The 17,108-nt window shown below is 38.9% G+C and overlaps 1 protein-coding gene across 39 annotated transcripts in view; it reads right to left on the minus strand.

Annotated features, from left to right (window-relative positions):
- ADGRL2 (adhesion G protein-coupled receptor L2) overlaps positions 1-17,108 on the minus strand; it is a 258,675-nt gene that overhangs the window by 13,171 nt on the left and 228,396 nt on the right. For 15 of the 39 annotated variants that reach the window (XM_040360637.1, XM_040360613.1, XM_040360609.1 and 12 more), the window contains 2 exons: positions 8,050-8,141; positions 2,497-2,665 (listed from right to left, as the gene is read on the minus strand). In XM_040360637.1, coding sequence (XP_040216571.1) covers positions 2,497-2,665; positions 8,050-8,141 — 261 coding nt within the window. Of the gene's footprint in view, positions 1-2,496; positions 2,666-4,977; positions 5,005-5,269; positions 5,315-7,047; positions 7,189-8,049; positions 8,142-17,108 lie in introns of all 39 variants that reach the window. The other 24 variants (XM_040360598.1, XM_040360600.1, XM_040360599.1 and 21 more) reach the window with 3 other exon arrangements.

Genomic DNA, 17,108 nt, shown 5'->3' on the forward strand with positions numbered 1-17,108 from the left:
AGACAGACTTGTGGTAATACTAGTGCCAGACTGCATCATAGATGCCATAATTTATTTTACCCATAACTCCACTTAACATTCCTCAGAATAGACAGGCTGCACTGCCTGCTAGGACTTCAAACATCATCTAAATACACAAGCTACCGCAGACATTTCTCCAATCACTGTAGTCTTTTTCACTATCCATAAAGGAATTGTGCGACACTCCAGATGATATTATTAAAAAGAAAAGCTTTCTCTTTTCTCTCTTAGAGAATTTGAGGTAGAGACATAATGGATATTAACTGCTTCTAAAACATCACGGAACTAGGACAATACCAATCAAAAAGGTATTTTGTCCAAATAACCCCCATTGCCGGGACCAGCTCCAAATATACCTATATTGCTATAAATGTACATTATCTGTCTGTAGTGCACATCCCTCTGTCATTACTGGTAAATTACAGCTTGCTCGGAGCGGATAGAGACTCAACGCTATCATCTTGTCAAGTCAGAAACATAATAGTTTTCACTTTCACAATTCTATTTCACTGTTCAATTTGATGACGGGCTAGTAATAATGGAATAAAAAAAAAAAAAAAAAAAAGAAAGAAAGAAAGAAAGAAAGGAGGCCAGATAAAATATGCAGACAAGGATAGGGTGATATGTGAAACTTTTATACTGCAAAAGACATCTTCTGTTGGATATGAGAAAATCTCCGGAAAACCTAGACTGTTAACATTGGTTGCCAGAGTAACATTAAGACCTAAGAATACTCAGTTCCAAAGCGGTCATGATTTATGTATGTGATCTATTTTCAAGGTATATACAGCGGTGTAACTATAGGATTTTCAGCAGTTTCTATTATAATGGGGAGAATAGGAGAAGACAATTTCCTTCAACCTTTTTCAGACCCTCTATACCATTTAGAGTAAAACCTGCAGGAAGCCTGTGTAATTTAAACTCAGACTGGAATTACAAAATACCGTAAACAGAGGCTACCATCAGTGAAAAAACACATTCCCAAATCATTTGTGGACCCAGAAATATAGATACAGAGATTAATGGCTAAAAGTGTATGCAAACCTCAACCTTCCTGTAAAATCTCAAGATTAGATGAGCATTTTTATGGCTGAGACCTTGCATGTTCTTTAATTTTTTTGAACGACTACAGGAGCATCAGTTAATTCAATTAAAGGGGGTTAAATAGTTTCAATAAAAATTAATTGAGCTTTCTATTATATAAATACTAAAGGTGCTTAGCTGGGTTACTCCATAAGTGGGGATGCACATAGAGCACAATGTGAGGATGGTCCCATGGCTTGCTGGAAGGAAGTGGACACTTAGCTATGTGGAAAGGGTAGAAAGACACAGCTGACTACATGCAGGAAGAGGGAAGGCACAGTCCCCATGTGAGTGCTATAAACAAGAGGACTTTGTTTAAACCATTGACTTTGATGGAACCATGCATCTTCCACTTTAATGCAGAAGCCACTGATTTAAAGGTTAACTTCAAAGGTCTGTGAATTAACTACAAATTCCATCTTTCACTACGGAAGACTGAAGTACAATTGTCAATGGTACAGTAGTTCAGTAGTTATCACACTCAAAGTCTGTTGACACTTCCTCCAGCTCTCCAACTGGAAGTCCATACCTCTGTACGGACAGAGTTGGAGAGCTTATTGAGTTGATGAGTGATTACTTCGATACTTAAAGGTTTTACTAAACCCAGGAACCCTGCATTCACTATATTTGGTCTCCCACAATACACAGAACATGGAAATGCAATAGTTTTAGTAAATATAAACTGCTAAATATCTTTTCTCATCAGCATTTAAAGCAGTCTTGTGACTTCTATCAGTGTCTGGTTAAAGCTTATACAAGGAATTTTCATTCCCCCATGATTGTCCTATGAGAACCCCTAGATAGTGCCAATCACATGAACTGGTGAACTCTCTAGCAATACACACCAAACTGAGCATGTGCAGCTTGTCCCCTAGCCTCTGTGCTATCCGTAGATGGTTTGGAGACTCTGGAAGAAGGATAAGATCAGAGAGGACCGGATCAAACAGCCTTTTTACATAATGCAGAGGATAAACCCAGTGAGTATAACGAGCATGCTTTACTGCATATACAGACTGATTTTACTGTAGTGGGTTTAGTAACACTTTAAACCAGGATAAAGATGTTTCAGTTTGACCGCTTGCATGCAATTACAGTTTGCTCTTCTGATAAAGACTGGGGTAGAAATTAAATTAAAACTTTCTCTATAGTACTACCACATGCCAATCTGTTCTCCTGGTGGATAAGGCTGCCCAATACATCGATGGACCAAAAGAAAGTTAATATTAAAATGAAATGGAATATTAACAGATTTACAAAGGTTTTATTTTTAAATAATCACAATAAATAGACCATTTTAAATAGTTTCATTCATTCACTAATACAGTTTGTGTTGGTCAAGGTCCAATGCAAAGCTCTGTTGCCATACGTACAGATCAGTCATCCCGTACTTACTTTCTTTTGAAGGGCACAGTGGAAGATGAAGATAAACATTCCTTGGAAGGCATTGAACACTGTGAAGAGGTACGTCATTACAATAGTCTCCTCGTTGATGTACAATAGACCAAAAGACCACGTCAGTCCCAGCAGACACAGGAGTGCAAATGCGCCAAGAACCCAGGACCTAAAAACAGATGGGACCACATCAACGGTCATGAACATAACACTTAAAACGCAAAAAACCCAACATAGGCAAATGTGATTATGATTTCTAATTAGGCTTTGGCATTGTACGAGTCTGTTCATAAAGTCAATCAAAGACAACACAGGCTACTTGATTTCTCAATGACACGAGCTTCATCCTTGAAAGACTATACTGCTCCAAGCTGACATCAGATCAAACATGAAAATATGTATCAATACACAACTTTGCTGCCATTGTTAGCAAGTTCTTTGCGTACAAGAGAGCCAATACAGACAGCTCGATCAATGCCAAACAGCTTGCATATATGGTGTAAACGTTTTATGGTAAATCCATGGTTTTTAAAATAGCAAATCAAGGTAAGGATAAAACGTAAAGGAGAATACAGGGTGTGATTAAAAATTGATTTACATTAAAAAAATGCTACTTATAACATTCAAAACGTTACTTATCCATCTGATTTATTGGGTATTTTTTGTATTTGTCTGCGGTATTCTAAAGGCAGTTTCATATGATAGCTATATAGAAAATATATATATATATATATAAAATATATATAATATATACACACACATACACAACCTCAGCTACTGACTAAAACAATTAGCAACCAATAACATTATTTCTTTCTTTATTAAACTTGCACTGGAAACCAGTTGCCAAATTGGTTGCTATGGTAACACAATCCAACAGGTTGCTATACGAAGCCACGAATGCATAGTTGTCTTTATAGAAGACAGACATGGAACGGCATACAAGTATTTTAAACTTTGGCCTCTTTGAGAAAAATAGAATGTTTACGGTGCTTAATATCTCACGCTTAAATACACAGAACTGGACAAGTCAGAAGAATGACTCTACCCCCCTCCCACAATGCTCTGTTTGCAAGGCTCTATAGTATTGACCTATAGCGAGATAAATGATGAAAAAAATAAAAATAAAAATATTATTTATTTGTAAGAAAAAAAAAAATGATATATACACTATATTGTCAAAAGTATTAGGAAGCCTGCCTTTACACTCACATGAACTTTGATGGCATCCCAGTCTTAGTCCGTAGGGGTCAATGTTGAGTTGGTCCACCATGTGCAGCTATAACAGCTTCAACTCTTCTGGGAAGGCTGTCCACAAGGTTTAGGAGTGTGTCCTTGGGAATGTTTTTCATCCCAACGGTGTTCTATCGGGTTGAGGTCAGGACAAAAACTCGTTTGATTTGGACCAGTGCACAAAGCAAGTTCCATAAAGACATGATGAGCGGGTTTGTGGTGGAGTAACTAGGCTGGCCTGAACAGAGTCCTGACCTCAACCCAATATTACACCTTTGGGATAAATTAGAGCAGAAACTGCGAGCCAGGCCTTCTCGTTCAACATCAGTGCCTGATCCACAAATGCACTTCTGGAAGAATGGTCAAACATTCCCAAAGACACACTCCTACATCTTGTAGACGGCATTCACAGAATAATTTAAACTGTTGTAGCTGCACAGGGTGGACCAACTCAATACTGAACCCTACGGACTAAGATGCCATTAAAGTTCATGTGTGTGCAAAGGCAGGTGCCCCAATATTTTTGACAATATAGTGTGTATAGAAACTACAACTTTTGGACAAACTGCATTCACAATAAAGTTTGACCCACACCATTATAATCTTCTGAATTCAGTGACAGTTTTTACAACTGATTTGTGAATGACTGATGTGAGATTACTGGTCTCACCATTTTCCAGATATGCCATCTCAACCCTCCAACAATAAGCAAAAGCAACCCAACTCTTCACTATACACAAATAGGTCCAGAATTGTTTTTGATCCAACAGTTTTATTTCCAGCACCCCTGATGTTTTTGCACAGATTATACACGAATGTTATTAAGCAGCCTTTTTTGCTATAAATCAAGTGCCTTTTTTTAGGTTAGCAAAAGAATATTTTTCTGGGTTCCCGACATTTAAAAGAAATTGGTCAAAAGGGAATTCCTGGGGATTCACAGCTCAGCGCAACAAATCTAGAATCAAATGTACTTCTCAATCCATGATGTCTCATCACAAAAAGCTGAAATGAATATTAAAAAATAGACTGCATAAGCAATGAGGCACATCCTGACAACACAAATGAGAAAGAGAGGAATAAAAAATAAAAAAAATCCATGATGAATGGGAAGTAAGAAATAAAACCAGCAAGGAGGGGCATAAAATTGCCATGTGTGACCCAACTAAAAAAAATGAGCAGAGGAAAATCGAATGGAGGACAAGGAAGATTTGAGTTAGGGCATTCCACATCTAGCTAATGGTCTCTTACTTGATAAAAGGCTTATTATCTTCATATCTAGAGAGCATTACAAGCAGAGGAGAGAAATCAGATTGTTAGAGACAGAAGTGGAGCAGAAAGAATGGAGCATTTTTTTTTAATACACAAGGCAGAATTAGGGAGGAAGAAAGTATAAAAAAATATATATAAAAAGGTATTGTTCAAATGATAACATTTTATCAGGGGAGGTTTTGTAAAAGGGATTGTATTGTGTTGATTCTCTAAAAAAAAAAAAAAAAATTGAAGGTCATGCTACAACTGTTAATGTAAGGATTCACCTTACCCAGGTAAGTCCGTATTATAGTAGCCGTCACATACACGATAATTACTGGAGTGGATGAGACAGAGGTAGAAAAAAAAAAAGGGAAAGATAAAGATAGATGCTAAAACAAAAAGCTCTCCTAACATGCAAACATGCACTGGAGGTGCACATTAGTCAAAGAACTGCACTAACTGTCCACATTCAACTGTGCTTCTAAAGGCTGTGACGGCTTACTTGCCACAAGAGTCTCTCTTTAGTAGATATCAGGCTAGGATACTAATGCCATTTTTTAAGAGCTGCCATTATTTTCCGCTTCTCACTGAATGCTGACCTACCCTTTTTTTCCAGCTGCTATTCAGTTTCTCATGTTCTCATGGGGTGCTGTACACCCTCAAAACCAGATGAGCCACCAAGCAACCTAAGCAGGGGCTTAAGATCTTGTGGATATCCAGTGGGCCAATTTTCATGCTCCTGCAGTAAACTGAGGGGGATAGCACAATTGGTCCAAGCTGTGCCCCTGCCTGCCAATTCACAAGGGAGAATGTCTTGTAGGCAGTTGGTGTATAATGGGGTGTGCCATGCTGCTAAAGACAGTAATAATTATCAAGGTCAAACAATGAGTTGGGGGACAAAAGCTGCTGCTTTGCCGATAACCCCATTCTGTCTTAATCCATTGGTGTGTCATGAGATGCCATGACACCAAGATGTGTTTAAGTAAATTGTCCTGGTGCAACATGCCACCTCAGGAAACTGCTACAATGCTCTTTACCTAGGCCAGAGTTTCATGTAACCATAGGGTTTGGGTTACTCCAGCGGTTGCTAGGGGTTCCTTAAGCAATCGTCAATTTCTGACTCTCAGATAAGTTCCCGTTGATCTTTTTAGCTATCTGTAAGGGGGTAATTCTTCCCAATGACCAAAAGTGTAATGTGCATTCTTTCCACTGACCAACACACCAATGTATCATGAGTTATAGATATAGAAATGTTTAGCAGGGGCTCGCTTATTTCAAGGGTTCCCTTGTTAAAATGGTTTGAAAAAGGCTGATCTAGGCATTGGCTTTTATGTATAACACCAACATGACATTTTTAAGGCAAGCTCCATCTATAACTGATACCTTTGCATGAGAGCTAGTAAGCCAAATCATTTAGCAAGTTCTTATATTTCTTACAACACATGGAGCGATAAAAAAGCACCACAATTCTCAGCTCTGCCTAATGGTTGTGAATATGCCAGAGAACATTATTGCATCAATATCCCCTAAAGAATTCCCCATAATGTTAAAGAAGTATGGTTTTAAACAAATTTGCAACAGAGTGGCACCTCTGTCACAGTTTGGTGTAATTGCCTGGCATGCAGAGTGGCACCTGTGTTGCAGTCTAGTGGGAAGGTGTGAAGGCACAAACTGCTATGGGGAATGTGTCTTACTGGAAATAAAGGATGCTCGCTTGGTGATATAACCACCAAGAATTCAAAATGGCAGTTTTGTTTTACTTGTGCTTTTATCCCCAACCCACCTGGTGATGCAACTTCTGATTACATAATAACCATATTGCCTAAATGCTACAATTTATTCAGTATCAGTTTGACTGGTGAAATCTTAATTCTGAAGAAGAGGTGAAGGCTATGTGAAGTCTGAGCCCTTGTCAAATGAACCATCTGTTAGGGAAGCACTCTTAGCCAAGCTGATTTCTTAAAGGCCAACTCTGGGCAAAAAGTTTTCCAATGCAGTGGTGCTGTGCCTGCACTAAACGGGTAACTGCTCATTTCGTCTAGGGGTGAGGAGAAATCTTATACTCACCCAATCCTGCGATCAACTGAAAAATGCCGTTCCCCCACAGCCCAGGGGTGGATGGTTCCTGCTCTATGGAGCCTGCTCTGGGCTTGGATCAGTCCACAATTCAAGACCACTGGAGCGTGGGGATGCCAGACCGGTCTTGTGCTGGAAGGATCAAAGGTTTCGGTAAGTAAATCTCCCTTCACCTCTCCCCTAGACAAAAAAAAAAGCAGTTGACCCGTGCAGTGCAGGCAAAGCCCTACTGCATGGGTAAAACTTTTTTTGCCTGGAGTTGAGCTTTAATGATTTGAGGGCATGGGCTCAGGCTTCACAGAGCTCGTCTGTGGTAGAATGCTAACAAATAATTGCAGCAACTAGAGGGAGTGTTTTTCCTAGAAAACCATTTGACAAATCTTGGTCACTGCTTAGTTCTTTAATAAAAGAAAAAGAGAAAGTCCCAGGAATTTTTTTTTTTTTATCCTCCAAACTATCGCAATGCAACCATCACTTTCTAAAGGTCACACCATAAAAGAGCAGCTGTCAAATAAGAGGCTCCTCTAGTGTACAAAACCTTCCTTTCTGTGGATTTGAAGTGGCAGTGGGATTAAAGCAAACATTTGTTTAATTAGTCACACACAACAGATAATCTGCAAGTTAACATTAGTAATAAAGAGTCAATTCTCACAGGAGAGCTGGATTACAAGTGAGAAGTACTTCAAGCCTACATCACAAAGTCATTTAACAAAACAAACCTCACATAATCATGTCAGCCTTGTGGACGAGAACATCATTTTAAACTGTGCTTTATATGCAAATGAAGTTACCCTGTTGCTATGCAGTACTTTAATTTATTTACGCAATTTAGGAGCGTCATTTCGGCGAAGGCATTATCTCTGGACACTGTGTAAGTAGTAGCGCGATGGTAGCCGGGCTAATCGCACAGCGACATCTTTACTGCTGCCTGATAAACTGCTCAGCGGTTATTGCGGAATACCCTGTATTCATTGGAAGGAGCGGGTCACTTACTTTATGTTTTCCAAACGACTGGAATCTGGCTTTAAAGAGTTGGAATGCTTCACCATTTTGCACAGCGTGATCACCAGGAAAATAATGTTGACCTGCATTAGAAAAAAAAAAACGATTAAACATCTGAGATGATACAAATATCTTAATGAATTCCAGATGAATAAAAAAATTTAATCTCTGGACCTAAAAAAAATAAAAATAAAATGCATCTCTGCAAATGCACAATTCCCAATATTTTATCCCTTAAAGTCATTGTAAACAATTACCTTGTAAAAAACAAACCAGTTTAAAATAGGAATAAAATGCAAAAAATGTTTTTATAGATAAAAAAAAAACATAAAATACCCCTTTTACCTTTTTTTTTTATAAGTAATCACATTACCTCTGTTCTCAGCTGTATAAGAGCTGGGGATAGGTGAAGCAACGGTACATATAGCTTCCCAGTGAATGGCTGTGCAGCGGGGGGCGTGTCAGGACAAGTCTGATCAGTGGAGAGCACACTGAGTCCTCAGCATAGCTTGAGAACTGACCACAGTGTGCTCTCCTGCTTAATGTGGTCAGTTTTTAATAAGAAACCAAGGGGACTGGCAGGAACTGTAGGGGATTTCACATAAAGGAAGCAATACAAAAAGAGAACAGGATATGTTCTCATACAAGTGTATGGTACAGCAGCCACATATCAGGAATATGAAGTGTTGGGGTAACAAATGCTTTAAAGACCATTCACAGAAACATACCAGTAGGTCTGCCAGAAATCCAATAGGCTCCAAAATTCTTGCCTGAGCTGACCTTTGCTGTCCATAAAACACATCCATGTTTTCAACCCTGCCAGCTGGACTAGAGAGCTCCCCCTATCCTCCAACCTTTTCAGTCCTACTCCACATTGCATATATTGATTTAAATTTACTTCCTATGTCACTTTTTATTGCTTTAAGTAGGAGATTGATGGGGCTGAGACCTTAGGGAGGAATACTTGTATATCCCAAAGAGGCATCCAAGTGACTCTCTTGAACTGACGAACTGAAACAATGGCCTTGGATTGTATAAATGATGTTTGAGTGCGACAATCGAAGAGCCGCACCAAGATTCAAAGTCCGAATTTAGTTTTTTTTTCAAAACATGGCAGATGCTACAGTTAACATGTTTTGAGGAGAATTTCCTTATCTACTGAACCAATACTGAGTGTTCATAACAGAGTTTAAACTTTCAATTTGAGTCCCTACCAGTGGATACTGTTTGTTTCGGTCCCTGAAACCCATCGGCTGTATCACCTGCCATATGTTTGAAAAAAATAAAACAAATTTGGACTTGGAACCTTGGTGGAGCACTTTTATTTCCACAATGATCACTTCTCCTCAATGGACAGTGGACATACATAATCTCCTCTGACGAGGGAGCTGAATCAAGAAGGTGGAGCTAACCCATGAAATAGAGTGACTTTACTGACTAGCAGAAAATAGTATTGCCAACCCAAATCACATATTTGACCAACTGATGCCCACACAAGAAGAATAATAAGCCATGTGTTTGAATTTGACATCAGCACGCAGCCACAGATTGCAGTCCGGATGGCATGCTGAGAAGTAACACACCCGTTTGTTACCATTTTCCTACCTCTGCCCAAATGTGTCCAGCTCTCACCCTGAAAGGCAAACTTTGCAATTCCTCATGCATGTTCAGCAATTCTGCTAAGTGGCAAGATTGCAAAATGCGCCAGGCTTTTTAACTTATTCTGACAACAAATGTCAGTAAATTGAATGTGTACTTCCATATTAATTAAATCTCGTTACAGCAGGAGTTGATGTTTTCATGCTGAATTTGCAAGTCAAAAAAAGAAAAAAAAAAAAAGAAGAGAAACACGTATGTCTGTTCTTCCAGGGAGAAAATTGGCTCTGCAATCAATATTTAAACAAACTTTTAAAGCAAAAATGATATTCTAAATAATGTATTGCTTTTGTCCAATATTGCAGTGAAATTTCTTTTGTAAAAATGCCTCGGCATTGGCATTTCCAAGACTTGAAGATAAAAAAAAATAAAAAAACAACACCTCTATACAGTTTAGAACGGACATAGGTCAGCTAAGCAAGGTTTGGAAAATATCACTTGCTTCTATGACCCTCTTCTGAGCTATGAAGCTCCAACACTTTTCCACTGTTCTGAAGACCCGCTCCAAGCATTTTAAAGTTCATGTTCCTTCTGCCAATTTCCTTCGAGCTAACTGTCTGACTCTTAAAAATTGAAGAAATCTTTAACACCTAATCCATAGGAGGCAGAAGGTAAAGACACCTGAAATTACTTGAAGGACAGAGAAACAAAATGGAGAATTGCTCATCTCACTCCCGAGACTCCATTGAAGACCTCTTGTTTAAGGAAAAAGTGGAAATATGATGCTGTGTTATGGTAATGAACCCAACAAAACACTGCATTGAGTGTGCCAAGGGTAAGCCATGTTAGGACAGACCATATCTTTGAATGGGCTGGTAGCATGCTAAGGTACATGTACCTTTTTTTTTTATTGCAACCCATACAATGTGAAAAGTGGTACACTGAAGTGTATAGTCTGCAACTATACCAATGTGTTGGAATACCACACAAAACTAATGGCACTGATAAACACTGCAGTACATGTGTTAGCACATGCTGCATTATTATGCCATAAGAAAGGCATTACTGCAAGTGTCTTGTGAATAAGTCCTCAATGGATTTCAATGGAACAGAATGGGGTACATTTGTTGCATAACTCAATTATCTTTGTGCTTCCACAGTAATATCAGGTAGCTTTATTGTCTACCTCCCATGAATATTTTGAAGATATTTAAATACATACATATAAATAAAAAAAAAGTCCTACACAAGGACATCCCCAGTGAACAAATTGTCTAAATTTGCCAACCAATAGCTCTTATTGAAACCTGGGGCCATATAGAGGAAGTAGGATGGAATATATCCTGAGTTTAAGGGAAGGTCATAACTACAAATCAGTTAATTTTTTGGTGTCCAATTGTGAAGATTTACCTTCACTCCTGTACCATAGCCAAAACAGGAAGCGAGAGAAAATCCATCTAAATTAAGGGAATCTCTTGGGAACCCCTGGGTCACTTAGCTAGTGTTCCTAATTAAAAGATTACCCCTTTATTACTTTTCTGGGGACATCCCAAAATTTGGGATTTTCTTTTACTTTCAATGATAATGACAAATAGAGAGGGTGAATCTACGCAATGGGGGTACAGACAGAAATAAAAACTGACAGGGGTTTTAATCCCTGTCCGCTCACATCCAAAATGGAAAAAAAAGTTTTGCGTTAGTTGTACTTTGAGAAACTGGAAAACATGTGAAAAAAGTCTAAAGCAACACCTTGTGGCAGGAATTTAGAATACTAAATATTTGTGTAAAAGATAAAATAAAATACAAAAAAAGGAATAAAAGGGTTCATTGTTGTTGTGAGAACTAGAAGTAGGAAATGTGATATTGATAGACATTTATTACACACTGAACCTTTATTTCACACACATATTTTATATATATATATATATATATATAAATATATATATATAATATATATCTATTATATCATATTTCCTAATTCTAGTTCTCGCTACAAAAAAAAACAATTGCCTTTCATTCAGTTAACAATCATAAATGTCTGAAAGCTGTGTAGCCTTTACTGTTAACTGAGCATTATACTATACATGGTGTGTTTATTTTCACAGCTCTGAATATGATTCACATAAGTATTTTTTTATTACTTGACAAGCTCTGCTCCTGGCTTGGGAGTAAGCACAGTAGTAAGTGCCAAATTGTCCCTCACTCATCTTAATGTGTGGGTGTTTTAAGACTAAAACAATATAGAAAAGTATGTTCTGTTTTTCTTCTTGCTGTTTACAGGTTCTCTTAAGGCAATCTTAGACATGTTACCATTATAAAAAACTTTGAGCAGTTGCATAAAAAGCAAAAATGGTAATAGTTGAAAATAGATTGTTTCAGCATAAAGATGTGGACCCCTTAAAACCTAAAGGATTCGTTCAGAATAAACTGAAATTTCTGCTATGGTTGGAGATTGGTAGTCAATCGTAGGAAAGGCCTCCTATATCTCTGGGAATTCCATATTTAAAGAGGGGGTTCACCCTATAATTTTTTTTTCTAGCATTAAATTAAGCATAGTAGCGCGAGCTACAGTATGCCTTTATTTCTTTTCTTTGCCCCGTACTCACTGTTTAATCCTATAGTGAAGATTCCGACTCCCCGCGGGGAATGGGCGTTCCTATCCAGAGGGAAGATGATTGACGGCCGGCTCTGGCGCGTCACGCTTCTCCAGAAATAGCGGAAATAGGACTTGGCTCTTCACGGCGCCTGCGCATAGTCTGTGCGCAGGCGCCGTGAAGAGCCGAGACCTACTCCGGCTATCTTCGGGGAGCGTGACGTGCCATAGGGAGTCGGAATCTTCACTATAGGATTAAACAGTGATTACGGGGCAAAAAAAAAAATATAAAGGCATACTGTAGTGCTACTATGCTTAATTTAATGCTAGAATGGTGTTATTGAGGGTGAACCACCGCTTTAAGGCCACCCACCTAATGTTCCGTCTGTAGAAGTCGTCTCGCTTTTGCCAATGCTTTTTTTTTTTGTGTAACACACAATAAAGAAGCAACCCAAAATGTGTGATATGTCCAGGTAATGGCCATCACTTGGGTCCACAAAAGATATAAAGACTGGGGGTGATTAAACTCATCAGTATCTACTTAAATCTGCGATTAATTCAGAACTCCATTTAAAATTTGCTACTAATGAGAAAGTTTCCATTTCAGTGTGCTAGCTGCCAGGATTTTCTACAACTAGCAGCACATTCACATTTTCATTCTTTCTCTTCCTCCACTGGCGACAGTAACCATTCATACACGGGGATATGTGTAATTGCCTCACTACCTGTCCTTGAGTTCCTAGTACCAGCAAATCGTATGGAATATGGCATTTTCATTATCTCAAAGTTTACTGCCCTGAGTCATTGGAGAGGGACTTGCATGCAAATATAAGCAAAGGGGTGCACTGTGTTTGAGGCTGATCATAAGGATAATTAAAAAAGACTAATCAAGATGGGGGTCCTTGGTTCACATCCCATCAAGGACACAATCTGCATAGTGTTTGCATGTTCTCCTTGCTATTGCTTTTGTTTCCTCTGGTCTCCGTTGACACTCCAGAGATATGCTGAAAAATACTTGGGTCCTGTCTAAATTAGCCCCAGTATGTGAGTGTGTATGCATGTATGTATGAGAGGTAGGGATCTTAGATGGTAAAGCGGAACGTCACCCTAATAGAGCAGCACCTCCTTCCCCTGCCTCCTTCAATTTGGAGTTTTCTGGGGAGCGGGTACATTTTTAGCAGGTAACTGCTCCCATTTCCGCTCTGGCTGCCTAGCAAATCAGAGTGGAAGCTCCCCCTCCTCCCTCCCTGCAACCTTCTGGGGCACATCCCAGTCAGCTGTGAAGTCACAAGGAGCCTTAGTAAATACGCTTGCACCAAGGACCCGAAGACCGGCGAAGAGCCATCCTGGTTGAGCACAGCACTGTATCCTTGGAAGGTAAGTGTCCTTTTTTAAAAAGTCAGCAGCTACAGTATTTGTAGCAGCCAACTAATTATTTTTTCTCGTTAAGTCTGAAGAACCGCTTTAAGATTTTTGAGGGCAAGGACTGATGTGAATGTACAGTATGCGTGACTTTTCAGTGCTCTATAAACTACTAATAGTTAAATAATAAATCTAGGAAGTGCACTGGGCTGGCCTTACTCTGGATCAACAGAGCAGAAACCACCGGCAAAAATTTCCATAAATTTTAGAATCTGTGTGTATTATATATACTAGAGGGACATTTTTTTATTTTCAAGAGCAAAAACTGGAGCTTCACGTTAACATCAGCTGTAAGCTGAAGTAGGCCTGTGACCGCTGTGCAAACTATTGGATAATATCTGAGCCGATTTGAGCGGAGAAGGGCAGTCGAGCAAACACTATAAAATGCAGCCTACAAAAAATTCATTTGGGAAATCTAACAATGCACATTAGACTGACATTGGGACCATCGCTTTGAATTATGTCTCTCACCAGTTACTTTCATTATTAATAAGGTTCAAACATAGTTTGCCAACAGAATGGAAAGGATGAGTGAAATAAGAGTGAACATTTAGCCATTGTACAAAGGAGTTTTAAGTGGGGACTTTGGGACACACACGATATAAAGCTAAACGAAACACAGAGAACTTGTGTGCCAGAGAGTAAACATAGTAACAGGATACAGAAATAACTCACATCTGCTACCTGCTTTCTAATTTACGGGGCAGGATGGCAGATCGGTGAGTTAAAAAGGCTAGGAGAAATCTAAAATGAATATTAAGGCAAGAGATGTGCGCTTTACTCATTAATGCACGATTTTCACTGCCACCCACACGTGTGCATTTTGGGCTCCTAATCTAGCTTCTTGTTAATATCCATCATAAACCGAGATGGGGAGGCCAACAGAAAGGTAAGCGGTCTATGAAAAGAAACGGGTCATACTGAGGGCAGCCAACAGTAAGTTACATGAAGATTGTTTGTTGATTCTCCTTCATTGTCCTTCAGTAAAATGCTTTACGCTGTTGGGAAGAACAGCCATTTTAATTTTTTTTTTTTTACTTCCTTTTTGTCCCTGGTAATATGCCAATATTCACCATCAGAACAAATCATCATGACGATCTGTCACAACCCCTTTAAATCATCATTTTGCAAATATTGTAGGCTGCAAATGCATTTAATGAAAAACCATAAATTTAAATAAAGTAATTTAATTAGAGAGGCATCTGGGTGGGGTGTGTCTGCTGGAATAATAAAGTTTGGAAAGGGTTTTAGCTTTACGTAAGTGGCGTGCGGCTCTATACTGAAGGTGTTTAGTATTTAGGAGAAACAAATGGGAGGAGTGTGAATGAAGGACGAGACAATGGTGATCCTTGTAAGGCACCAAGTCAATGGTGAGTTATAATTTATTAGTGTATAACAGCTATTTAACTCTGTCTGAGTCCAACAAAAAATCTTCTAGCTCCACACACATTGGAAGCATAAGTGCACGCCTATGTGGAGCACAGGATGATGGTGGGGTCTGTGTAAGACAAAAACCCAGACCCTGCTTTCCTTTTCAAAAACATTGGGGTTGATTTACAAAAGCTGGAGCACTCAGAATCTAGTGCAGCTGTGCATGGTAGCCAACCAGCTTCTTACTTCAGCTTGTTCAATTAAGCTTTGGCAATAAAACCTGGAAGCTGATTGGTTTCTTAGCAAAGTTGCACCAGATCTTACACTCTTCAGTTGTAGTAAATAAGCCCCACTTCTTCTATTTGTCTTGGTGCTCTGGAACTAGATGCAGACAATACAACGCTAAAAAGCATTTGCACATAAATAAGGCATAAGATTGTTTTAACGATATGAAGCCCACAACGTTAACAGCAAGTACAGCTACTTTTTAAAGAAGAACTTTGGTTGGTTTGAAAGGTAGGAACTCCGGTCTGTTTAAACGGCTTAATAAATCCAGTTAACACCTTTGCCTTTCTTTCTTACTATGAAAGCGCTGCCAACAGCTCCTATTTGCAGAACGCATGGCTTCCCATTATCCAAGAATTCAAATACATCTTTACGGCCTTAATATGAAAAAGATACGGTGGGTATATAAAAGAATCGAAAAGGTTTAACCAGATAAATGTGTCTACACCATACTAATTTCTCAGGCCCGTTTTCCCAGACGTACCATTGAATAGTTGCCATGCTGTATTCCTTTAAGCATCTGCCAAGCATCTGTAAGAACTTACTTTGACTACCCCTTGTGAACAGGCAGTGCAGCACAGAACAGAGGAGCTGAAAGTGGAAAACTACAAGCAACATCCACGAGATGGGACCACGAAGGCAAGTACCTTTTTAATTAGCGTGTTCCACCCAATAAAGAATTTACGTTGGAAGTTATTATAGATAGGTCATTAAGCAGAAACAGTGGTTTATGGCATGAGTGGTTTGATGCTTTTTCCTTCTAAGCCATTTAAAAAAAAAAATATTCAATTGGTACCAAAATGCCAAAAAGTGTTAAAGCGGAATATAAAGTGACAGCAGTCTTGAGAGACCCAATTCTAATATACAGAAATGTAACTGAGTATTTTGTATTTAGTCATAATAATCCTATGTGTGAGCAGAGGAAGATCAACTCTCCAACCCCCACTGTTTGTTGGCTGCTTGATATTATAAACTGGCAACTAAGCCTTTACCAGTGTCCTGACCTACCCGTCAGGACCTCCAGCTGAAAAGTATTAAGAGGGGGGAAAAAAAAGCCAGACCATTAGGAAGACTCCAGCCGTGCATGCCACACCCAACGTAATTGGAACAATGTGTGTGTTTGTTGGCGTCCGGAATTGCTAAGGGTGTAATGCTTCAGCTTGGCAATCTGCCACCTCTATCATCCAAGGACTCACAATAACAAGGAATAAGGTTTGTGTGTGTATTTATTTTGAAAATGCTGCTGACATTTTTTGTGAGGGAACAATGGCAGACCCTCTTCCAGGCTTGTGTCATTAAAGAGTCTGGGAACAATGGGCAGAAGTCATTACACAGGAACTGCTTAAAAATGTTAATGCACATAAGGCATTAAAAAACAAACAAAAAACAAACACAGTGTCCCTAACTACTCAATAAAAAAACAAAAACAAAAACAAAAAGAACCAATACAGAACCATTAGAAAACTGGTATTGCTCAAGTGTAATACCACTTCTTTGTAGGTATTCAATGATAAATACACTACGGTTTGTCTCATTAAGGCCCCCTTTCTTCGGTCTCTGGACAGTTTGCTTACCTGTCCCTTTTTGACCACTTAAACAAAATAAAATAATAATGTTATTATTAATAACAATGAAAACAGCATCCATTTACTCTAAAATCTGGTGCAGCTGTGCATAGTAACCAATCAGCTTCCAGTTTTTATTGTTAAAACTTAATTGAACAAGCTGAAGTTAGAAGCCGATTGGCTACCATGCCATGCACAGCTGCACCAGATTTTGTGTA

The sequence above is a fragment of the Rana temporaria genome, chromosome 7 (assembly GCF_905171775.1).
Source record: "Rana temporaria chromosome 7, aRanTem1.1, whole genome shotgun sequence".
Lineage (NCBI taxonomy): Eukaryota > Metazoa > Chordata > Amphibia > Anura > Ranidae > Rana > Rana temporaria.